This window comes from Schistocerca gregaria, chromosome X (assembly GCF_023897955.1).
Source record: "Schistocerca gregaria isolate iqSchGreg1 chromosome X, iqSchGreg1.2, whole genome shotgun sequence".
NCBI classification, from domain to species: Eukaryota; Metazoa; Arthropoda; class Insecta; order Orthoptera; family Acrididae; genus Schistocerca; species Schistocerca gregaria.
Window position 1 is genome coordinate 149,693,153 of NC_064931.1, and position 26,177 is coordinate 149,719,329.

At 38.4% G+C, this 26,177-nt stretch overlaps 1 protein-coding gene across 2 annotated transcripts in view; it reads left to right on the plus strand.

Moving 5' to 3' along the window:
* LOC126298835 (AP-3 complex subunit delta-1) overlaps positions 1-26,177 on the plus strand; it is a 234,114-nt gene that overhangs the window by 41,843 nt on the left and 166,094 nt on the right. For both annotated transcript variants that reach the window (XM_049990312.1, XM_049990313.1), the window contains exons 4-6: positions 9,566-9,694; positions 9,805-9,945; positions 12,113-12,242. In XM_049990312.1, the coding sequence (XP_049846269.1) occupies positions 9,566-9,694; positions 9,805-9,945; positions 12,113-12,242 (400 nt within the window). The remainder of the gene's footprint in view (positions 1-9,565; positions 9,695-9,804; positions 9,946-12,112; positions 12,243-26,177) is intronic.

Here is a 26,177-nt window from a genome sequence, read left to right on the forward strand (position 1 = left end):
CAAAAGGGGAATAAGAAATACATTAGCATGCTATGAAAAAAATTTTCTGTGAGAAGAAGGGGGGGGGGGGGGGGGGAAACCACCTCGTGTGACATTGTTAAATCTTACGAAACCTTCTATGTCACAATAATTTCGGTTTACATTATTGCAATGCATAATCCTGTTCTGTAATATAATTTATTCTATCATTGAACATTTTATCAAACATTTACTTCTAAATTCTTTAGTCTCTGTCTCAATTGAACATAATTTGTATGTGTTTATATGTAAAATTGAACTGTGAATTTGACTTAACACAGTTATCACTCAATCCCACCTTTCATGAAAGTCAGCAGTAATGCTGTACAGATATTGTTAATAAATATTTCTTTTAATCTATTTCATGACTCTTGGCACACACCATCATTGTCCAAATTTGTCGTGTCATTTTCTTAAAATTTTTGTTGAGATAGGGCTGTGTGGAAAACATGAAGAATCATCAAATGAAAAACACAGTGAATGCTTATCTCCAGAATTAAGTTCTGCATTGTTTCTTGAACTGCTGCAGAGACTTTTTGAGTCTATTCAATGGCAAGTTCTTCCTCCAATGACAATGGTAACTTTAAAGTGTGAGCCTGAAACTCTGAATTGGGCCTAACTAAATCAGATGCACAATGGAATTGACAAAGCTATGTGAGACTTTACAAACTAGCCACCCAGTGAAGTAGTCTTGCAGGTACTTTTTATGACATTGGACGAATTTCACTGTGGTTGCTACTACATGTGCTTGCATACTGAAATGGTGATAAGACTTGGTGCAAATAACTTTACGCAGTATACTATTAGGGTGTACCAGATGGTTTAGTTTTTGAATCAATTGATCTGTTTGCATGTTAGAAGGCAATATCTAGACATGTTGTATGTCTGAGGTGAATAAAAACTCAGAATGCACCAGCCCTATGGCAGGGGGATAGTTTGTGTTGCTTTGATCAGAAACAACTTTCTCAGTGCCCTTTGGACCACAAGAAATTGATATGTAGAGCATAGCCTATACTTGTGTTATCATTTTATCTCAAGAAGGGTTGTTAGCACAGGAAGCTGCCTGCTGAACTAGCATGCATGAAGTTATCATTTGAACTTTTCAGTGGCACTTGTGAATCGCAAAACATTAAAGATGTAGTGACAGCCCATGATCAACAAAATTACCTGATGAGCAGTACGTACCAATCGTGGCTTGTAGGTACCCTGAGGAGAATGCAACTTGTCTTTTTGCTGCCTTTCTAGATGCAACTGTGATGGCTTGGTTTAATGCGGGCAGTACACTACAGACTACACGTTAACAGTTTGACCTGTATGCATCCATTATGAACAGTAGTACAAACTTAACGTCACTGTGGTTTGTGAATAATATATCAAAAGAGAATGCCTGGAATGGCATGTGCATCAGTGGTGTTTGGTTCTCTTCACCTGTGAATGCTGGATATACCTGATGTCTGAAGATCATCATAGAAGAGTGTTGAGGTGGTCTGCCCCACCAATGCAGGTCTCAGGTGTGCAGTCCCATGTCTTTAGCAGGGTGGTGGGTCAGTTATGTTTTGGGTCTGTATAACCTATGGATGTTACATATCTCCCACCACTATCTTGAGTCACATTCCACTTCCTGCTGTCACGTGGAAGGATGTGCTACTTCATCTATACCCAGAGATTGTTGATAGCATCTTCCAATATGAAATGGTGTTTCTCCTGTCGAGTGAAAATGATTAAGGTGGAGACATCCCACTCTTTCCACAGCCAGGATTCTTACTGAAAATGAATTCAGTATCATAATGAATGGAAACACTGTCGGCAACAGAACTGTCCTCCAAAATGCCTGAAAATCCCCTGCATTCAAGAGAAGCCTCCTGGATTTGACCAGCCTTGGGCAATTTCGACTGCTCTGAATCACATCCAAACTGGCTGTGGCAAATGTACAGTCAGTCTCCACAAGTGAATCAAATTGTCATCACTGTCTTGTCACTGTGGTGCTGAGTTACAGACAGTTGCTCATGTTTTATTAATATGCCTCTCATGTGGCTACAAGTGACCTTTCAAAGATTTCCTGACAGTGACAAGTGGTGTATAAAGTAAATGAAAGATCTTGATATTTGCCTATAGCTATTGTCATTTGTGTTATATTATGCTGGAAAGCTGTGTTAAAGTATTGATATGTAGCCGTTTAGTAATCTTTGTATATGTATTGCTGTTCTTGAGATTCAAAAACTGTTAATGGATGCCATTCAATAAATCTCAATGTGTGCCATATGATAAAGAAATAAATAAATGTCGTACATCATCATATAGAATCCCCTACGTATTGGTGTGTTCATCTTTCAAGACAATAATGCCCTACCATTCTATGTCCTCCTTGTGATCACCTTTCTTGAAGGCAGAGATTAACTAGTCAGAATGGCTTGCAGTATTTGATGACATGAACCCCATTGAGCTTGCTTGCAACTAATTGAAACTGCATCACATTGTCTGGGGCTCCTTCTGCACACACTGAATAACCTTAGTAGGGCCACCATCAAAGAGAAGAAAAGACATGAGTAATAATGTCTTGATCACATGCAAAGAAAGATCAAAATACTTACGAATGCATGGGTTGGTCAACACTATATTGAGTTTTATTCAGTAGCAGATTTTGATTTGACAGATGTGCATAAAAATATTCCAATAACATCCATGGCTTTAGCAAAAGTTCAAACACCAACTTAACTAAAACCAACCAAAGAGAAGCCAATCTAGGAATAGTGTCTGCAACATAGATCTGAAAAGTGACTCAGCTGACAGTAGTAGTATTCAGTAGTAAACATACCACTGGCCCACTGTGTGTTGAGAGTCCATTTGGCCCTTTCATCTTTCAGTTATTGCCAATAAGACATGCTGTAATGAGTGCCTATGGTGACATTTTCAGTTTTGCATTGGTGGTGGTCTTGAAGATGAGTTAATGGCAGCAAATTCCTCCATACCATGGTCTTCTCTGAAGAACAATATACCTTTAAAACTTTGTTTTAATTTGTTTCTAAAATAGTTTTTGTTCTGATTGCTGAAGAATGTAACGGTTGCTTGATTTTTGCCCAGTTTGGTAGTAGATCGCCAGCTGAAGAGTGGAGGGCTCAGTTTTAGGCCCCTATGTTATGAACAGCCCTAGATAAAGCACAAGTGAAGTCTGATGTAGCCCTTGTTGAGATCCTTCTTACCTCTATGTGAAGTGGTCCCGTGAAATGCATTCATGTACTGTGAAAAGGTTTCAGTTAGTTCACTCTGTCTCATTGAAGAGGAGTGTTGAAATCTAGGCTGCCTCAGCACTATTGGTGACTACAGGGAAGCCAGTATTCTAGTATTTTCTTGATTATTGACAACCAGTTAAGATCCAGAATGCTATCTTCAGCTCTGAACACGTGGTACAAACACCAATGTGTTGCAGGCATTTGTGAATTCTTTGTTTTAGTGGGATAACAAAATGATTTAACATGTCAAGTAGGATGGGATGATGACATACTTTGGAAGGATTAGCAAACAAACTCTAACAATCCATCCATGCAAATAAGTCCATGCTCCATAAATGGGTAATAGGACAGTGTGGATCATGTAGGCAATGACATTTTGTGCTACAAAGAGTCAATTGCATGCAGAATGAATTATTTTATTTACTTATTTGTTTATAAGTCAAGTTCCTCATGACCAAAGTGAGGAGCAAATCTCAAAGGTCATGGAACGTGTCAGTACATGAAATTACAACATAAAAGTAATAACAGATAAAAATAAAATGTTTATGAACCCAAAGAAGTCAAGCCACAAGTTTAACTACACACTATCAGCAATATAACATAAGAATCAGCTTAATTTTTCAAGGAACTCCTCAACAGAATAAGAGTGACCCATGAGAAAACTCTTCAGTTTTGATTTGAAAGCACGTGGATTACTGCTAAGATTTTAGAATTCTTGTGGTAGCTTATTGAACGTGGATGCAGCAGTATACTGCACACCTTTCTGTACAAGAGTTAAGGAAGTCTGATCCAAATGCATGTTGGATTTATGCCGAGTACCAACTGAGTGAAAGCTGCTTATTCTTGGGAATAAGCTGATATTCTTTACTTTCGTTTCTTTTTAACAATTTGTATATTGAAAGGCCAACATCAAAATACCCAGACTAGTGAACAGGGGTCGACAAGAGGTTCGCGAACTTACACCGCTTATTGCCCCAAGCACCTGTTTCTTAGTCAAAAATATCCTTTTAGAATGAGGAGAGTTACCCCAAAATATAATACCATGTGACATAATCAAATGAAAATAAGCAAAGCAGACTAATTTTTGTGTCAAATGATCACTAAATGCCGTTCAGATAGTAAGAATGGCAGCATTAAGTCTTTGAACAAGATCCTGGATGTGGGCTTTCCACGTCAGTTTACTATCTATCTGACCACACAGAAATTTGAACTTTTCAGTTTCACTAATCATATGCCCATTCTGCTAAATTAAAATTTTGGGTTTTAGGAACTGTAAAAACTGAGTCTTGCTGTGATTTAGCATTAGTTTATTTTCCACAAGCCATGAACTTATGTCATGAACTGCAGTATTTGAAACCGAGCCAATGCTGCACACAACATCCTTTACTACCGAGCTAGTGTCATCACCAAACAGAAGTATTTTAGAGTCACCCATAATACTAGAGGGCATATCATTTATATAAATAAGGAACAGGAGTGGCCCCAACACTGATCCCTGGGGCACACCCCTCCCATTTGACCGTACCCCACTCAGACCCCACATCACAGCCATTCTCGACATTGTGGATAATCTGTGTGTTGTTTTAATCAGAGGATATGTGCAGAATCCAATTGCAAGGCCAACTACTCCACCGAAGGAATTTTTCAATATGAATTTGTTCTGCAGTTACTTGTAGTGATTTCCAATATTTAGAGTTTAACTTCAGAGGGTTCAGTTTGGGTAAGATTTCTGTGAATTTAACTATTCATGTTGTCCCAAGCCACTGCTGACATAAGTTGTGCAGTTTAGTTGGAACCATGATTTGTAGCAGAGAAGTCTTGGTACTTTCAGGTCTGTGAGAAGCTTTAGTATTAGTAATGTCAACTTCTTTACTGGAGCTCATTTGTACCTACTGCATACAAATTGGACATTACATCATTACTGTCAGAAAGGATAGAGTTATAGATCTGCACCATATGTACATTGAGAGGCATCATAGAAAATTTGTAAAGAAGAATCTATGTATGTTCCCACACTATGAGGAATGCGTACACTTGACAAGTAAAGAAAAGATTCCAACCATGTGTGCCAGTGCTGTCCTAGATCTAGTGATGAGCATTCATCATAGCCTTCGCCTCTGAATCTTGTCTATTGAAACAGAATTTTTTCCAAGTACGATAATAGGTGGCATGAGACCAAGAGGCTTATGTAGACTAGTTACAACTTGAAGTTGTTTCTTTTCATCACAGAGCAGTTCTGAAGCTTGAATAGTGAATCTTCAGTGTTGGTGAGTAATGTGTCAGTTTCTACATTCCAAAAAACTGTATTTTGTGACCCTCAGATGTCCAAATGCATCACTGCTGTACTAAATGTGAAGCTCACTTTGACATTGGTTCCTGGATGTTTGTCACCAAATAAGTAAGTTCATAGTATAAGGAAATTAACTGGATCACATTGGGCACCTGTAGTGAAGGTGCTTTACTGTGCAAGAGATGCAGTATGAGGGAATTCTTATAAGAGTTCAGTAAATTCCCAGAATGTAGCAGGAAAGGATTCGTCAAGCCAAAAGGAGCTTCCGTAAAAGTTTCAGATTGTAAACATTTGTTGTTTTGTAATTTCACCTATATTAATTCAGTGGAGAGAGGGAAAACACACACACACACACACACACACACACACACACACACACACACACACACACACACAACTCGCTGGATATAGAACCAGATGGGTGACTAGATTCAGGGCTTCCTAGAAATAGAACTCAACACTTTGGTCCTAACAGGATGAAATAAACAGATGTAAATGTAATTTCAGGAGTACCTTGAAAAGTTGGTATACAACTCGCAAAATGTGAGAAGCGCTGCAGAGGGTCTAAGATTGTTGCAGGGACTAGCAGTTGGCCCTGAATGTAAACAAATGTAACATATTGCAGTTAAATAGACAAAATAGATTGATTACAGTACTTGTGGTAAACCAATGGAAACAGTAATACTCATAAGAGACTGAGAAGCAATCGTCCAGAACAACCTAAAGTGGATGGAACACACACAACTCATTACAAGAAAAGGAGATGCCAGGCTGAGATTCATTTGAAGAATCTTTAAGGATCTAATTCACCCATGAAAAAATAGGGCTTAGAAAACACTTGTAATACCAGTTCTTGAATATTGCTCGTCAATTTGAGTTCTGTACCAGGTTACAATAAGAGAAAAGATAGAAGAGTTCCAACGAATGGTGGCAGATATCAACACAGGATCATTCCTTAATTGTGAGAGTGTTATGGAGATGTTCAGCAAACACTTGTGAAAAATGCTATGAGAGGGGCAGTATCACAGAGATGTTTATTGTGGAAATTCTGAAAGTATATTCCAAGAAGAGCTAGAAATAAGGTTTATGGATCATCATTCTTACCATGTTCCATTTGTGGATGGGGGGGATGATGATGACAGTACTAGATGCATCCTGCGTCACTCACTGTAATGTGACTTGTGGATTATAGATGTAGATCTATAATAGAAAGAGGAATTACATTTTTCTAAGACAAAATCATCTCTCCACAAAGGTACTTTTGGTAAATAAAATCTAAAGAAATTTGTGGCTGGAAATTTTAAGAATCTCATGAAGAGGGTACTTGTAACCTTATGTGGATATTTTGGATACTTTCCAGAATTGTTTCGGGATTGGAATCAATACATGGAGGGGGGGGGGGGGGGACTAGACAAATGGGACTATATCAAAAAGTAGGTACAGTTTTAACTTCAACACACTCTTATGCTGTGAACCCCAGAACATTTTACATTGGCCTCACTGGGCTGTTACACGACAAATTAATAAGGAAGCAGAAAGTATAATTTCGAACAGTTGACGTTACTCAGTCATGTGAAAGTATCGACAAGGGCCATATGGGAAGTAAAACACTTCAACATCGTTACTCAGTAAGGAAGACAGCAACCTGAACACTTTTGTATGCAACTATGAGGAATCCCAGCAGAAAATGATTAGAAGAGCAAAGACCAAATTGCCTTCATTACTCTCGTAATGTTATGTAAGGGACACTAGGTTAACAGATTCCTTATGTGAATCTAGCAGGACTGAAGACCAATGACAACTCAAGAAGAGCAGAACTGATTCGGTCATTATGAATGACGTTATAGAGTGAAGCTTCTCCTTGATGACATAAATACTACACTACTCCTAGCTCAGGGCACTTGATCAGTAGGAGCGATGGCATTCATATTGTTCACTCTTGATTCACTGGTTATGGTAAGGTAACATCTTATGTGAGTTTGTTCTAGTGTTGGTGTTACTCTTGTTGCCTGACAAGTTCATCAGCATTCCACAGCCTTGGAAAATGGATCCGCTACTGACATCAGCATAGCAGTTAGGTTAGCATGTGATGGGTTGTCCAGGGATCTACCGACACGGCTCCAGCCTGGGGCAGAAGCTGCTCTATAACTCTAGTGTTGCACGAGCCTGAAGACCTACTGTACTGGCAGGCCAAGTTCAGAATTAATCATGACATGATGACATCCGACATTGCGGTACATCAAAGGGGACAACAGAGGCAGTGACCTGGGAGGAATTGAATACTCTCAAAAATGGCATATGAAAACACACGCACACACGCACACACACGCACACACACACACACACACACACACACACACACACACACACACACACACACACACACACTTGACTTTCTTTCTCAGCTGATGCAGCGTCCTCAGCAGCAGTGTGTCCACTTTTGGATTGTGTGGATTCCTCTCCAGATTACATACACACCATATATCACAAAAAAAACCCACAGCAATGGCTTGCATTCTAAGTAATAAATATAATAATTTTGAATACTGTTTCATTGTGTCTAACAGTACTACACAGCTCCTTAGTCTGCATCCTAACAAACCGGTAGGGGTTTCCGGCCTGGCAGTGAGTGATTCCTATAGGGCTAGGTCTATGTTATAGAAATCTCTAGAAAGTACTGAGCATATGCTAAAAATAATTTCATCATATTTCTGAACTATAAGTTTCACACAATTTGTAACTTTAAAAAAAATCTTGTGTTCTTCCTGTATGACAGATTATATTTTCTGCATATAATGCTTTTTTTCCCCCCTGCTACTCCAAAGGTGGTCAAAGTATAGACCAAAAAGGGTTGTTACAACAAAGTTACAGTAGAGCACTGTATTATGTAATGAATTTTCAAAAATTCCTGGAAGCTATACAAAGCCATCAGTACAAAATACTAGTTTATAAGATAAGTTTATCATCTTTAAAGTAAGGGAAGCTAGACTGGTGTGTCCTGTCAACATTCTTAGCTGAGATGGGAGATCTCAGATGTGTATTTTTGAGTTATTACTACCGTAGTGGAAAAAAATGATGTATTTCACTCAGAACAACCTTGTGGCTGATGTTTTATTATGATGATACAAAAGGAAAGGTTTTTGTGTGTTCTAATTGGAACCATACAATTAATGAACCTGAAATGTTTGAGCCCATATTATTGCTTTATATTAAAAGAGGTAAAGTCTATGGTAGTCGACCCACCATTTGTTCACCATGGCACTACGAGGTAGCAGGAGCCCCCTGCGCCCTTTTACCCCCAGGAAAGATCTCTGATACTTGATTTGATACCAGGCGGAGTTGGCCTGGCATCATCCTGGAGGGACTGAAATGAGGAAAACCCTCAGTCCTATCCAGGGTTGATAGTCTAGAACCTCACCAACATGACCATCATGGCTACTACTGTTTGATAAAAGATCATATTATTTATGTAATGGATGGTTTTCACTTTTCTGTTTGTGGGTGCTCATCGTGGGCACATTCACTCAAACTTTCATGTGCATACTACATTTAAACATTGTCTTCTCAAACTTATATGAACTTTTAACTTCTGAAGTGGAAGTCTTGTCTTTAATGGGAAGTAATTTGTGATGTTGATTAATCTGTCGGTTCAAAGTGTCTGAAGCCGTGACTTGTAAACTGAGTGAGATGGCACAGTGGTTAGCATACTGGACTCACATTTAAGAGGATGACAGTACAAACCTGTGTCCAGCCATCCAGTTTTCGGTTTTCCATGATTTCCCTGTAAATTACTCGAGGCAAATACTGGCATGGTTCCTTTCGAAGAGGCATGGCCAATTTCCTTCCCCATCCTTGAGGTGATCCGAGCTTGTGCTCTGCCTCTAATGACATCAGTGTCGACGGGAAGTTAAACCTAATCTTCCTTTTTTTCTTGTGACTTGAAAAGCTAATTTTGAAAATGTAGATCACTTACATACTAAAGCTATTTATAAAACAAATTATTGATTGAAAATATTGGTTGTTGCAGCTCCAAATGCTGGGCTATGACATTAGCTGGGCCGGATTTAACATAATAGAAGTAATGAGCTCATCAAAATTTACCTACAAAAGAATTGGTTATTTGGCATCATCACAGTGCTTCCACGCAGATACGGAGGTGTGTTGATTTCTGATTTTTTTAAATAAAGAAAAAAAAATATATGCACAGTTAACAAAATGATACGTATTTGTACAATTTTGATGACAACTCAAAATTATCATTTGCAGTTGCTTATGTTAACAACAAACATGATTCGCAAGGATTTAAATAGTCAAAATCAGTATGATGCTGGAGTTGCACTGTCAGCACTTTCCTGTTTTATTAATGCTGATTTGTCAAGAGATCTTGCAAATGATATAATGACTCTTGTAAGTATGATATTTATGATTACCATAACATCCATATTTTAAATATATCTCTGTTTCATGTAGGTAGTGCTTAATGATTGTAATAGTCAGTATATTAAAGAGACTTTTTCAGCAGTTAAGGCAGAAGACAGAGAGAGAGAGAACACGGAAATACAAAGGTGGGGAAGAAGTTACACAATGAAGAGACAATGCAAATGTGTTGACTGACAAAAGTGTTAGTCTCGTGGCTGGTAATATTATCTTTGGCACAGATTTTGCCCATAATAAATGTGGTCCCTACACAATTGTACGTGCTTCCTGGCATTACAGTCTCATGAGGGACTAAATAGTGTTTATTGGCTTTCAAGAGCAACAAGTCCATAAGATACAGACAACTACAGGAGTTGCATCTACATACATCTGAAATCTGTCAGTATAGGAAGTTGAGAGCTTAAGGCCCGTTATACACTTAAGCAGGTGGTCCACACTCCATGTTCTGCTTGCAGTTTGTGGCCTGTGTCAATGGTTTCCACAGATAGGTGGGTACACATTGCTGTGTGCAATCTAGTGAGTGCTGAGTTCTGTGCTCTGTGATATATATATGTGCTCTAGCACATTCTGCTGTTTGAATGCAAGTATGGAGGTCAGACTGCTGTGCTTAGATCATTTCAGTCTATCTGACATACTAAAAGAGAAGTTCCACATGTGAAAGATTTTGGGTGCATCCTGTTGTGGAACAGGGATGTAGGAAAGGATCATTCCTCAGACTGTGTTCCAAATTGCGTAATGATGAAGATGAATTTTACAATTATTTTCGCATGTCTAGTCATTCTTTTGCCGAACTTGTTGGTGGAATACAAGACAAGTATCCTTTCGACATTTTCAAGAGTCAGACTAGTACTCCAATTGAATGAGTTGCAGTAACTTAAGATAAGAACATGTATAAGTGCAGGAAAGATTATTAATTTAAATAAAGTTTTTAATCATTCAAATCTTTTGCATGTCATTCGTTGGGCATTAGACAATTTTACATTTGTATTTTGAGAGTTACGTATTAATTCCTATAATTATTGTAATGTCCCCTAAGATGGCATCAGTGTTGAATGGGCTGATCTTCTGCCATCTTCTCCCAACTTCACAATGTTCAAAATACTCTGCTGAACAATTTTATTGCTGCACTAGTGAAATATTTTGGTGAAATGAAGTTTATCTGCATCATCTGCATGTGGTGTTCGCAGGACTGTGCATGCAGGAATGTGTACCTGTGTATTTAACTGATGTGGATGGTCCGCAGCACAGGGGAGTTGCATGCATAGCTCCACCAGGTGTGGACTGTTCACACAACTGCGAAATTCTCCATAAGATTGTGATTTACAACCATATGCGGAACACACAGCATGGACCATTTGCTTCAATGTAGAACTCTCCTAAAGCAATAGCCGACATTGAATTGCCTTATAGATATAGAATGTACAATAATAATTTTATCAAAGGGAAATTCAATTGTGAACACTTACTAGACAGAACTGCTGGCCAGTACTTAGTTTACAGCCAACACACACGAGATTCTCTCTTACTTTTATTAGTGTCTATAGTCATTACTACAGTAATACATTAACAGTTAACAAATAACAGCCCGCATCTCGTGGTCGTGCGGTAGCGTTCTCGCTTCCCACGCCCGGGTTCCCGGGTTCGATTCCCGGCGGGGTCAGGGATTTTCTCTGCCTCGTGATGGCTGGGTGTTGTGTGATGTCTTTAGGTTAGTTAGGTTTAAGTAGTTCTAAGTTCTAGGGGACTGATGACCTAAGATGTTAAGTCCCATAGTGCTCAGAGCCATTTGAACCATTTGAACAAATAACAACACAGTAGTAATTATTGGAGACAAAGAAAGTAATTTATTTGAATATTTCTTTTGCAGATGTCAGTTTTCTGTAACATAACTTATCTGAAAAGGTTGATATAAACTTTTGGTCTCCTAGGTTAAATTTAAATCTTTGAATTGTGGCTGATTTAACATTATGAGTATTGTGATTTCTACAAATGTAAAGTTTTGTTACACTCAAAGACTGTATCTAGGAAATGTCATTGACTCTTTGAATTGTTTTAAGAATGTAGATAATATTTATTAGTATTATAAAATTCATTTTTATTTTATTTTTCTTCTGTAAATATGTTGCTTATATTCCAGCTCACATCAACAAAATCATATCTTCGTAAAAAAGCAGTTCTTATGATGTATAAGGTTTTCTTAAAATTTCCTGAAGCTCTTCGACCAGCATTTCCCCGTCTTAAAGAGAAATTGGAAGACACTGATTCAGGTCAGTATTACCATATTTGTATTGTCACTGCAAGTTGAGTACAAGTATGTATACCACAAAAATACCTATTTTGTAACACACCCATGATGAACCACCAATTGAACTACTATCTTCTTTTCGTTTTTGGTTTTCTTATGTGTATGTGTGTGTTTAAATTTGTCAGCTGACTCCCACCAGTCTCTCTCTCTCTCTCTCTCTCTCTCTCTCTCTCTCTCTCTCTCTCTCTCTCCCAAGCTCTGCATCATGGTACTTTAGGAAGTAAAAATACAGAATTGTTTCTAAAGGGATAGCTTATTTTGATATCACTTCTAACTTTATATATATATATATATATATATATATATATATATATATATATATATATATATATATATATATATATATATATATATATACACCAGCACTTTGGTATTTATGTTACAATGGTCACACTTAATTCAAAATGGTGCTAATGAACTATAGTTGAACTACTGTGAAAACATAGTTTCTCAGTAAAGCTTTCAATGGATCCCAATATGCAGCTTGTCTGTTGCAATCAAACTGGTTACTATGAAGCTCATTTTGAGCATTTGTAATTTTTGTTTCTTAAGATTCATGTCTATGAAACTTTTTTTGTCCTCTTTGAGAACTTGAATTTTGTTGGTGCATGAAGTGTGTTTGAAATGATGTTTTTACACATGGCTCACCATTTTATCCAAAATCTTACGTAACATTGTTTCACACAAGAGTAAGTAGGCTTCAAAGATTAAGATGAGAACAATGTTTTGGAATGAAGTCTCACATGTAGTTTATTAACACATCTGGGACACTTTGGTCATCTTCCCCATGTGACATTTATATTTACATGTGTATCTACAGCTGCATGACTACTCTGCAAGTGTCTGACTGAGGGTTCATCAAACGCCCTTCGCAATAATTCTTTGTTAGTTCACCCGGCAACAATCTGCAGAAAAAACGAACACCTGTATTGTCCCATGCCTTCTCTTATTTTATTATGATGATTGTTTCTCCATATGTAGGTCAGCATCAACAAAATATATTCACATTCAAAGGATAAAGTTGGTGATTGGCAATAAGTTGGTGATTGCAATTTCATGAGATCACACCACAATGATAAATGCCTTTGTTTTAATGATTTCCACATCAAATCCTGTATCATGTCCGTGACATTCACTCCCCTGTTTCTCGATAGTACAAAACTTGCAGCCTTTTCTTGAACTTTCTTAATGTACTCCATTAATCCTATCTGGTAAGGATCCCACACCACAAAGCAGTACTCCAAAAGAGGACAGACAAGCATAATGTAGGCAATCTCTTTAGTGGATCTGTTGCATCTTCAAAGTGTTCTGCCAATAAAATGCAGTCTTTTGTCCTTCCTCACATTTTGTGTGTCTTCTTTCCTATTGATGTTGTTTGTAATTATAATTCGTACATACTTAGTTGAATTTACGTCCTTTAGATTTGACTGATTTGTTGTGTAACTGAAGTTTAACAGATCCATTTTAGCACTCATGTGGATGACCTCACACTTTCAGTTATTTAGGGTCAATTGTCAATTTTTGCACCATACAGATATCTTTCCTAAATTGTTTTGCAATTTATTTTGATCTTCAGATGACTTTACTAGGGAATAAATGACAGCATCATCTGCAAACAACCTAAGATGGCTGCTCAGCTTGTCTCTTAAATCATTTATATAGATAAGGAACAACAGAATGCCTATGACACTACCTTCGGGAACCCCAGAAATCACTTCTGTTTTGATATCTTTCTGTCAGTTGATACGAACTGTGACCACTCTGACAGGAAATCATGAATCCAGTCACATAACTGAGACGATATTCCATAAGCAAGCAATTTGATAACAAGCTGCTTGTGAGGTACAGTCTAAAAAACCTTCTGGAAATCTAGATGTATGGAATCAATTTGAAGTCCTTTGTTGATAGCACTTAACATGTCATGTGAGTAACAAGCTAGTTGTGTTTCACAAGAATGATGTTTTGTAAATTCGTGTTGGCTATGTGTCAATATACCGTTCTCTTTGACATAATTTATAATGTTTGAATACAATATATGTTCCAGAATCCTGTTGCATATTGACATTAACGATACGGGACTATAATTTAGTGGATTACTCCTATTGCCTTTCTTGAATATCGGTGTGACCTTCCAATTTACTAGTCTTTGAGTATCGATCTTTCATTAGGTGAGTGGTTGTATATCATTGTCAAGTGTGGAGCTACTGAACCAGCATACTCTGAAAGGAACCTAACTAGTATACACTCTAGGCTGGAGGACTTGCTTTTATTAAGTGATTTAAGTTGCATCACAAACTTGGGGATGTCTATTTCTAAGTTAGTCATGTTGGTAGCTGTTCTTGATTAGAGTTCTGGAATATTTACATTGTCTTCTTTGGTGAAGGAATTTCCGACGGCTCTGTGTTAGCAGCACTGTCATTGATAGTATTACCATTGCTATCGCACAGAGAAGACATTGTCTCTTGCCACTAGCATACTTTACATACAACCAGAATCTCATTGGTTTTTCTGCCAGGTTTTGAGACAAGGTTTCATTGTGGAAACTATTATAAGCATTGAAGTCCATGCTAGATTTGGAGCTTCTGTAAAAGGCCACCAGTCTTGGGAATTTTGCATTCATTTGAATTTGGCATGCTTTTTTCATTGTTTGTTCAACAGTGTTCTGATCTTTTCTGTGTACCATGGAGGATCAACTCTGTCACTTGTTAATTTATTTGGTATAAATCTCTCAATTGCTGTTGATACTCTTTCTTTGAATTCAAGCAACACCTGGTGTACACTTACATTGTTCATGTGGAAGGAGTAGAGATGGTCTCTTAGGACAGTGTCAAGCAGAATTTTTTTCTGCTTTTTTTAATTGACATATTTTTCATTCATTTTTGATGGATATGGGAGTTATGGTATTCAGTCTCGCGATCGGAACCCTGTATTCACTAATCACTGTATCCATTTTGCTGCTGATTATTAGCTCTGGATTATTTGATGCTAAGAGATTGTGTGTGTTTTCACAACCATGGTTCACTTAAATTTTTTCGTAGCTGTCTATGATTTGAAGGCTGAAGTTCTGGGATGAGTTCTATGAATAAGATTAGTCAGACTGTCATGTTTGAATTGAATTGTTATAATTATCTTTTATTCTTCAGCAATGTGTAGTTCTTTGGGATATTCTGGGTTTTCATAACACAGTATAACCATGTGTATGTATGGATGGCAAATAACTGAATCACTGCCAAGGACTTTACTAGTTTTCTGAGTTGACAGTCTTCTGAATTTGGTGCTAATAACTTGGCATGTTCTTAAATGCTGTTACAAATTACATAACATTTGTAAATCACAATTAAGTCCAAATCTGAAAAGAGGGTTGTCAGTGAAGTAAAACACTTATCCTTAAGGCATGTTTATTATGATCACTAATGCACAGCAAAAACAGAACTCAACTGTGCAGCTAATTGTACAAACATGAAAAATTCCAGAATATGCAAACATTACCAACATAAGAAACTTCAAGAACATTCCAGAACAGATGTAAATTACTAAAACACTATCCAGGAACTTGGAACGCAGAACCTGGTGCTAGCTGCATCAGGGGGGCAACAAAAATTCAATTGTCAATATTTTATGTAATTATTGACAGAATTTAAAAGTTTAAAATTCTGTCATAATCTACTCATTAAGAGGTATGAGGGTATGCTGGAAAGTAATGCCTCTGAATTTTTTTATTTGAAAACTCTTAAAACTTTTTATGTAAAACAAACAATGTTAAAATTCTACATCTTTTTATTAATGTCTGCATATTTGCAGCCCTCAGCTACTGGAGCACTCTGAATTGTAGCATGTAACATAGTGGTGTGTAACATAACTATGTCAGTGTGTGAGAAACAGTGTGCTGTGATAGAGTTTTGAATTTGAAGCATGTCTTCTGGTCCAGATTGTATACCAATTAGGTTCCTTTCAGAGTATGCTGATGCATTAGTTCCATACTTGACAACCATATACAACCGTTCGCTCGACGAAAGATCCGTATCCAAAGACTAGAAAGGTGCACAGATCTCACCAATATTCAAGAAAGGTAGTAGGAGTAATCAGCTTAATTAAAGACCCATATCATTGACGACGATATGCAGCATGATTATGGAACACATATTGTGTTGCAACATTATGAATTACCTCGAAGAAAACGGTCTATTGACACACAGCTAACATGGGTTTAGAAAACACCGTTCTTGTGAAACACAGCTAGCTCTTTATTCGCATGAAGTGTTGAGTGCTGTTTACAAGGGATTTCAGATCGATCCCGTATTTCTGGATTTCCAGGAGGCTTTTGACACTGTAACACACAAGTGGCTTATAGTGAAATTGCGTCCTTATGGAATATTGTCTCAGTTATGTGACTGGATTTGTTACTTCCTGTCAGAGACGTCACCGTTTGTAGTAATTGATGGAAAGTCATCAAGTAAAATAGAAGTGATTTGTGGCATTCCCTAATGTAGTGTTATAGGCCCTTTGCTGTTCCTTATCTACATAAACGATTTGAGAGACAATCTGAGCAGCTGTCCTAGGTTGTTTGCAGATGACGCTGTCATTTATTGACTAATAAAGTCATCAGAAGATCAAAACAAACAGCAAAATGATTTAGAAAAGATATCTGAATGGTGCGGAAAGTGGCAGTTGACCCTCAATAATGAAAAGTGTGAGGTCATCCATATGAGTGCTAAACTCCAGTGTTAAACTCCAGTTAAACGATAAATCAGTCCAATCTAAAAGCCGTAAATTCAACTAAATACCTAGGTACTACAATTACGAACAACTTCAATTGGAAGGAACACATAGAAAATGTTGTGGGGAAGGCTAACCAAAGACTGCGTTTTATTGGCAGGACACTTAGAAAATGTAACAGATCTACTAAGGAGGCTGCGTACACTACTCTTCTCCGCCCTCTTTTAGAATACTGCTGCACGGTGTGGGATGCTTGCCAGATAGGACTGACAGGGTACATGGAAAAAGTTGAAAGAAGGGCAGCATGTTTTGCATTATCGCGAAATATGGGGGATAGTGTTACTGAAATGATACAGGATTTGGGGTGGAGATCGTTAAAAGAAAGGTGTTTTTCGTTGTGACGGAATCTTCTCACAAAATTCCAATCACCAACTTTCTCCTCCAAATGTGAAAATATCTTGTTGACACTGAGAAATGATCACCACAGTAAAATAAGGGAAACCAGAGCTCATACGGAAACATATAGATGTTCGTTCTTTCAACACACTATACGAGACTGTAATAACAGAGAATAGTGAAGGTGGTTCAATGAACCCTCTGCCAGGTACTTAAATGTGATTTGCAAAGTATCCATGTAGATGTAGACGGACACATGGAACACCATCTCCTGCAGCCTGACAATGCCAGACCATACTTGAGTGCTGTGACATCTGCAACAATCAGATGCCTTGGGTCCACTGTCATCAATCATCCTCCGTAGAATCCTGACTTGACCCCATCCAATTTCAATTTGTTTTCAAAAGTTAAAGAACACCTTTGTGAACTTCACTTTAATAGTCATGAAACAATGCAAGTAGAGGCTAGTCTGGCTCTGTCAACAGTCAAACATTCTGCAGTATCAACAAAAGTGTCTCTGGCTGGGAGAAATGTATTTGCTGCCAGGCTGACTATGTTGACAATTAAATATGTGGACATGAAGAATAAATATGTAGAATGATAATAAATGTCTGTTTTACTTAAAAGGCTGTTTGAATTTTCACATAAAAAAATTCGCACGCATTACTTTCAACACACCCTTGTATGATATCCTAATTTAGACTACCTTTATAAAAAAAAATATCAGTAGCTGATGTCTTCTATGTTCCAACAAAAGCAAATGCTGGAGTAGAACATTAAGTAAAGAAAACCTGCATTGCTGATAATTTTCCACAAGATTTTGGTGTTTATACTGATGGCTCCAAAACACCAGGTAATGACATAGTGGGTGTGCATTCCTTTGTCCAAGCACAGGTTACAAAGAACTGATTTTACTTCCTAGTGAAACTTCAAGTTTCTCAGCAGATGTGTCAGCTATACTTGCAACCTTAAAATATTTGCAGAAACTCACAATTAGAAACATTTTGATTTCAATGGATTGTAGAAGCTTACGCCAAGATATACAGACACATGCTATTTTCCAGAAATCTAAACCACTAGTAATGGGTTTCACTGGTCGAAAAAGGAAAACAAATATCTCGGAAAGCAGATCAAATTTATGTGGATCAAGGGATATGCTAACATGATATAGTGAAATGTTCAGAGACTTAGCAAAAACAGCCACTCAAAACAGCACTATTAAAGCCATCTAATTACCATCATCAGACGTGAAGGCTACTGTACATAGACTAATAAGACATCTGTGGGAAGAATATCAATTCACATCAAAGGGAAATAATATAGTCAAATAGAGCCAAATATTCCCTCGAAGCTGTGCAGTGTATAAGTTTCATAATTTGCGTGAGGTATAATCACGGATCATTCCATAGACATTTCCACCGAATACACATTAGAGATAAGCCTTATTGTGAAAGTTATGGAATAACAGTAGGGAATATCAATCTCACATTTTCTTGATGTAAAATGTATGCAAACCAGCAAATTGATTTCGTGCTGGCAGATCATTGTGTTCCAGTCATGTTGTTAGATCCTCCCATCAAAATCTTTCAATCATCAAGCAAGTCTTCCATTTTCTTCTCTGAGAAGTCCCCACTGTCAATCTGCATCTCAAGACTGTAGTAGGCTTTCACACGAAGGACGTATATGAAGTCTCCTCAGTTTTGTCTTCTTGATGAAGGGCCCTTATCCTTGACTTCATATGTGATGTCTGACAACCAAAGGAGAATATTATATTACCCAAAGTAGCATTTTGGTAACTTTTCCAATAGCACCACTCACTTTGTAGGCATCAAAAACTGATACCAAGTCTTCCATGAAGACCACAGAGGTCACCACACAGGGTGCTCCATGCTTCAAAATGAATCTTCTACAAGGAGAACCACCACAAGAGGTAGATTCCAAGCTTTTGCAAGCAGAATTGATGTTGGATGGCTCTGAGTTAATTGTAGCACATGCTTCCGTCACTGGTATCCCCTACGATAGCTTAGATAGTGTCAAGTCACTAACGCCTGCATCTGATAATCTTCGTGAATCCCTGGTGACCAGATGTTGAAGTGTCCTGGAAATACAGGATAGCTGGCCATAGATGAGCTGAGATGATAGGTAACCATTCCCCCCTCATGGGATCACAGTTCCTCTTGTGTAATGTTCCATTTATTAATTGGACGGCTGGTCCCGGCGGAGGTTCGAGTCCTCCCTTGTGTGTGTGTGTGTGTGTGTGTGTGTGTGTGTGTGTGTGTGTGTGTGTGTGTGTGTGTGTGTGTGTGTTTGAGCATTACACACACACACACACACACACACACACACACACACAAAGTAATTGGAATTGCAAATTGTTTGTTCCTCATTCTTCAAGGCTTCTGTAGTTTACAGCAATGCTGGATCTTCCCTCTGTTCAGCAGCTGCCATTTAATGCAGCAATGACTGACATTTCATCCACACTGTTGTGCTCTACCACTGGAGTCCTTGAAAGGCGGTCGGCATCCGTGTGTTTGCGTCAGTTGTTATATATGGCTCTGATGAGATATTCGTGAAGTAATGTGCTCATCTCACCAATCAACAGATTGATCTTTCAGGCTGGTCAGCCAGCATAGAGAATAGTGGTCCATTTTGATGGTCAAAGGGTTGCCAAATAAATATGGCCGGAGCTTGTTAATGGCCCAAAGAACTGCAAGATACTCTTTCTTTGTTGCAAAGTATTCTGGAAGCATAAGCTATTATCTTTACAGCATGTTCCTAGTTTTGTACTAGACCTGCATCTATCCCATAACCACTATTTGATATGAAGTTCTGTCTCGGTATTCACGTTGCACAGTGCTAGCTCTGGAGATGATGTTATTGCCAACTTAAGGTCAAGGAAATTTATTTCTTATACCACGTTCCAGGAAAATTTAGTTCTCCCAGCAGTAGTCCTTGTAAGGGATGTGCCTTTGTACAAAAGTCCTTAATGAATCATCAGTATTGCGAGAAAATTCTGTGAAAACTTCACATCAGAAATGTGTCTAGGAATCGGACCATCTTTGACTGCTTCTCTGGATAAAGATGGACTACAGCACCTTTCATTGGGTACTCGAAAGATTTTTATTTCTTGGAAAGCAAAGAGGCAATTTTTCAGATTCAGATGGAGGCCTGCTGTCAGAACAGACTTAAACATAGTTGTGTTGTCAGGCAGCTTAGATGTTCTTCAAATGTCTTTGGAACATTGGTGGCATCCAGATAGCAAAGACACGTTGTCTGTTTGTGATGTCCAAGCTAGTTGTCCGTCATATGCTTGAAGGTGGCTGAAGCATTACATAGTCCAAATGTTATAGCGTGGAGCTCATGGTGACAATCAAGAGTTATGAAGGTAGTCTTTTCCCATTCAGCTTTGTTAACCTCGATTTGTCAGTAGCCTGTCAACATGTCCATAGTTGAGAAATACTGCACTCCTCTCCAGCTGTCTAGGGTGTCAGCAATGCGCACCATTTGGTAGACAGCTTTTTTCTTTTTTTCTTCCAGTCATCAGTTCTCGATGCAGAAACACCAAGTGCCACACTGCTTCTTCATGAGGACCATAGCATACAACCCGAGGACACACTAGGTTCAGTGATGTCATGTTGCAGAACCTTTTTCCACTTCCTCCCAAGTTATCTGTCATTTATCCAACAGTACACTATATGAGTGCTGGCTACTTGCTTAATGATCCCCATTAGTGATACAGTGCACCGTGGGCCGTTTGGTCTGTCTTTTCTCCACTCCAGGTTTGAAAGCATCTGAAAAGTGGCACTGAATGCCTAACACTGTTCAGTTTTGTTCCGCAATCAGGCTAGGGTGCATCGGCAGTTTTGAGAGTTGTTTCCTCCCTTACTTTATCTGTAATGGTAGTGATGCGCAATTCTTCATCAGTGACATTAATCTGCCCTTCTTGAACTGGTTCGACTGTTCCAATGCATGTACCTTTAGGATGATCTGTGGCCTCTTGTGACTGTTAGTAATCTGTAATTCCTCTTGACCACCTCCAATGCTTATGACCGTTTTTGGCATGTAGATTCCTTTTGTGGGTCAGAGTAGCTTTTTGCAACTGACAAGAGCTTCACAGATGTTCTAGATCAGTGACTGGAACTCATCTCATTGATGACGGGGAACCACATCCTAACTGGAATAAAACTGGCCAGAGTGACCTTTGTTGTGTGTACTTGTTGAAATAACTTTGTCAATGTGGAGCTCATGTCTTCCACAGTCTGACTTATTGTAATGCTTGCAAGACATCCCATCCATGTAAAATATTGACTACATTCCGTTAAAATCATAAATTTGAAGGGCTGCGTTCTCTCATTGATAGTTATTCTCATAAAACATGTTCCTGTGTCCCATTTGTGTCCTTCAGCACAATCACTGTCATATCACACAGTCGCGTCACAGACTATAGTCTTCTTGAGCTTGAGATGATGGTGGTGATCAGCATTGAACATTACAGTAAAATAAGCCCCCAAGTTGACAAAAAGCTGAACATGTTGGCCATCAATGATGGCGTAGTTGTCTTGTTTAGTTTTCCTGAATTCAGCAGCTAGACAAGTGCCAAGAGACTTCATCCAGTATATGGTGATGGGCTCTGTCCCACAGGTAGATTATAATCATCTGTGTTAGACTGGCATGAGCAGGACTGTTGTGAAGGTTGATATGTTGGAGCATAGTAGTCATCAAAAACTAATCTTCTATATCTGCAGTAGCATACAGTGTGTCCAGGGCATCAACATTGGAAACATACTAATGTATTGATCACTGTCCTCCAAATGTATGTCCTTCAATTGTGCACTATTCTTGCTGGAGGACTTGGTTGTATCTGCATTGGTCGGGTGTTGGGTTGCATTTGATAGCTGGATCATATGTTAGTGGAGTACATTCTTTGACACATTCATATGGTGGTGGAGATTGGTGCTAAAGATTGGTATACCCCCTCTTCATCCTCCTCTGTTTCCTCCTGCCTCATGGACTTGACATTCATGGCTGCTGTCTCTTGCTCACTCGGTCGGACAGTTGTAGCTGCCACAAAATGCTGTATCTCTTCTCTTACAAACTGGCATATGAGAGAGCCGAGGTTACAGTGGTCTTCCACATCTGCCATAGGGACAACATTAGGAGTTGATTGTACTTCTTTCATCTGCCACTTTTTCTGTAGCATTTTCTTGATGTATTGGTGCCACTTTATGGAGTAATTTGTTATTGTGACTTTTTTACTGAAAGAGCTTGTTTACATGTCTTCTGCAGCTCCTTTCATCAGTAGTGATATTTTTTCAGCTTATGTTGCATTTGAATTCACAATCTGATGTAGGGCCAAAACATTCCGTATGCACAAATGTCACTTCCACAAGACATTTGGCCCTGTTCTTAAATTGTTATTTTTCTATATGAACTTTGTCCATTATCACCAAACATTTTCTTCAGTACAGCCTAGGATTTGTCCCAGCTATCACAGTTCTCTTCATTCCTCTGGAACCACTGATGGGCTGTGCCATCCTAGTAAAAACTACACATTTGCCAAACACATCTTTCATCCCGCATATTGTACTTTGCAACTTGGTCAAATCCTTTCAGCCATTTTGTCAGGTCCTGACAGCATCTCTGGATGCCTAATGAGCAGCTGACTTGTTGCAGTTTTGAAAGCCATTGTTTCCTGAAAATATGAGCCTTGCGAGCAATGTCTGCTTGTATTCCAGTTCCTGTCTGTGTAGTCAATAGCTTTTACATTGTCTAATTCAAGCCACAGTGATGTAGATGTTTTGAAATACCTTGCATACCCACCAAATAGCATCACGTAAGTCCAAATCTGAAAGCAGAGTCATAAGTGAATCACAAAACTTCAACACTTAGCACTTAAAAAACACTTATTACAAAGACCAATGTACAGCCAGAACAGAACTGAACTCTTGGAAAGTGTGTGCAGCTAATTGTCCAGACATTGAACACTCCAGAATATACAAACATTACTAATATAAGAAATTTCGAGAACCTTCCCGAAGGGGGAAATGCTTAATGACAAATAAATGCGGGTGGTGGAGTTTTAACTGGGAACCTGCAGCACACCAGCCAATGGCACTAACTTCTTTAGAATTCTACTCATATTTCCAGGCTTTGGTTGCTGCGTGGAAGATTTCTCGAAACAAATTTTATCAAAATTAGGTCTGCATTTCATGAACGTGTAAAGCATAATGTTGATGAAGAAACAACACTAGTCTTTGACTGTCAGAAGAGTCGTATTATCTGTGTCTGGGTGTACATTATTTATGCAGATTATACATTTACAATTTCACTAATGGTATAGGAACTAATAAAGAATTGTAAGGAAAAGGACAAAATGTTTGTCTTTGTATGGCTTCAGGCAGTACATAAGAAAGGCTCCAATCAAATTGCATCAACAACTTATTACAGAATGAACACATACCTGAGAAATTATCATTTTTTGTGTCTGTTCACAATGGATTTGGCAGCCAAATAAGGAACAAAAATATTTTTTGATGTTTTTGGCTTAAGATTTCCCCCACCTCGATCATTAAATAAAATTCTGCTATTATTTCCTGAGGTACAGTATTTACACAATTCATTTGATAGTTTTCAAATAAATTGCAGCCTTCATTAAAAAGGCTGCAGTATATTGACTGATAACAAATACGTAAACATTTTCTATATATATGAAACAGTGATTTGGCTGGGAATGAACTGTTTCATACTAGGCTGAAACGTATCTGTCTCCAGGGTATTGAAAGAATCCAGTAACAGGCATTTCAGGTTTTGGCCCTGCATGCAAGAGAATCATAATAAAATGAATGAAATCGGGGAACTTCGTCATGAAAGGGGAAATGAACATTTTATTCTCTTTTGGCCTGAAGGCCATACAGCTCAAAGTGCACTAAAGCAGGGATTTCTGTGAAGCTAAACCTGAGTTGAAATATTGTTAACACTTGGTGCAAATGTGGTCATCACCTATGTAGGAAGAAATTTGTAGAGAGAGAAATTCAAAGACTTGAATAAAGAATTTCTAAAACATGAACACTGGACGATATATGAAAGGCTTTCCTTTTTTAAACCACTGTTTGACCAAGGATAAACACAAGATAGTGATGTAAGAAAGTGTGTTGGGGATGGTTTAAACCATTCTTGTTAGAATATTTAACCTCTCTGAACTCTGAATGTGTGGTGACATTGTGAATTAAAAACTATTGTTTTCATCTGAGGCCAAGAGAGTTAAAGGCACTGAATGTCAGACTATAGTAGCTGCAGGTCATGGGGAGCAGACCGACCATTTCTGCTCATGTTCAATATGGCTTTTGTGTGGTCCTGGCTGACTTGCAGTTCGGTGTACAACTCGGCAACATCATTATAGCTAAGATCCATATATAGTATTGTTCATGGCGGATTCAGCCTTGTGGCAGATGGTTTTGGACCAATCCCTCTCCCTGCTCCTGTACTAAGGCTGATAATTTTTCACTCAGAATTGTCACATAGCATCAAAGTGAACAGTTCATGAATATACAATGAGGTTCATTCACTTTGGTACTGCCACTCAGTAGTGATTATACTGTGTGAAGCATATTAATGTTAAAAATTGAAGCACTGTCTGCAGTTGGAACATTCAGAGAGATTACATGGATTTTGGGGAACTAGACTAGGCAGTAACTGAGGTGCTCTGATGAACACTCATCAGTCTGTACACGGCAAGGGAAATCAGATGGTGTTCCAAACAAAGACTCACTGACTGTCAAAATTTTATCAGTAAACTATTGAAGTATTTGTAATAAGGTTCCCTAATGTACTGCACTGCAGGAAAGTTCTTGCGATCAAATTATTTTTGGGACCAAGAGCTGGCTGAAATCTGAGGTGAATAGCTCAGAGATATTTAGAAAGTCATGGAACTTATATTGGAAAGACAAATTAGAGGCAATAGGAGGGGGAGTGGTCATTTCAGCTGACAAAAACATTGGCTCTATTGAGGTTAGGTAGAATGTCATAGTGAAGTTACCTGGTCACATATAACAGGTGTAGGTGAAAACATAAGTTAATTGTTGTATGTTTTTACTAGCCATCCAGTTCTGCTATAACAATTCTAGAGTAATTTAAAGAAAGTCTATGGTCAGCAGCGCGTAAATACCCACATGATGCAACACTAGTTGGAGGCGACTTTAACCAACGGAGTATAGACTGGCATGTGTAGTGATTCATTGCGGGGGTTACAGACACAGTCATGCGAAATACTTTTGAACATGTTTTCAGAAATCTATCTTGAGCAGCTTGCTCGGTAGTCCACATGCTATGGAAATATCTTAGAACTCGTAGCTACAAGTAGGCTGGACTTTATCAGCAGTGTCAGTATAGAAATGAGAATTAGCAATCATGATGTCATTGTAGCAGTTACAACTACAAAAGTTGATAAATTAGTCAAGAAGGCTAGGAGAGTGTTTCTACTAGATAGAGCAGGTAATCAGTTGTTAGCATCTCTCTTAGACAGTGAACTGACATCGCTTAGTTCCAGTAAGATGGATGTAGAGGAATTACGGGCAAGGTTAAAGCAGACTGTAAATCATCGTCTGGAGAGTTACGTGCGTAGAAAGTGGTTAAAGGATGGAAAAGGCCCACCATGGTATAATAACGAAATTTGGTGGATGCTGAGGAAGCAGAAGCTGTTGCACTCTCGGTTCAGAAGGGAATGTACAAATGGTGACAAGAAAAGTTTACTGGAGATTCGTGCATCTGTGGGAAGATCTGTGTGCGA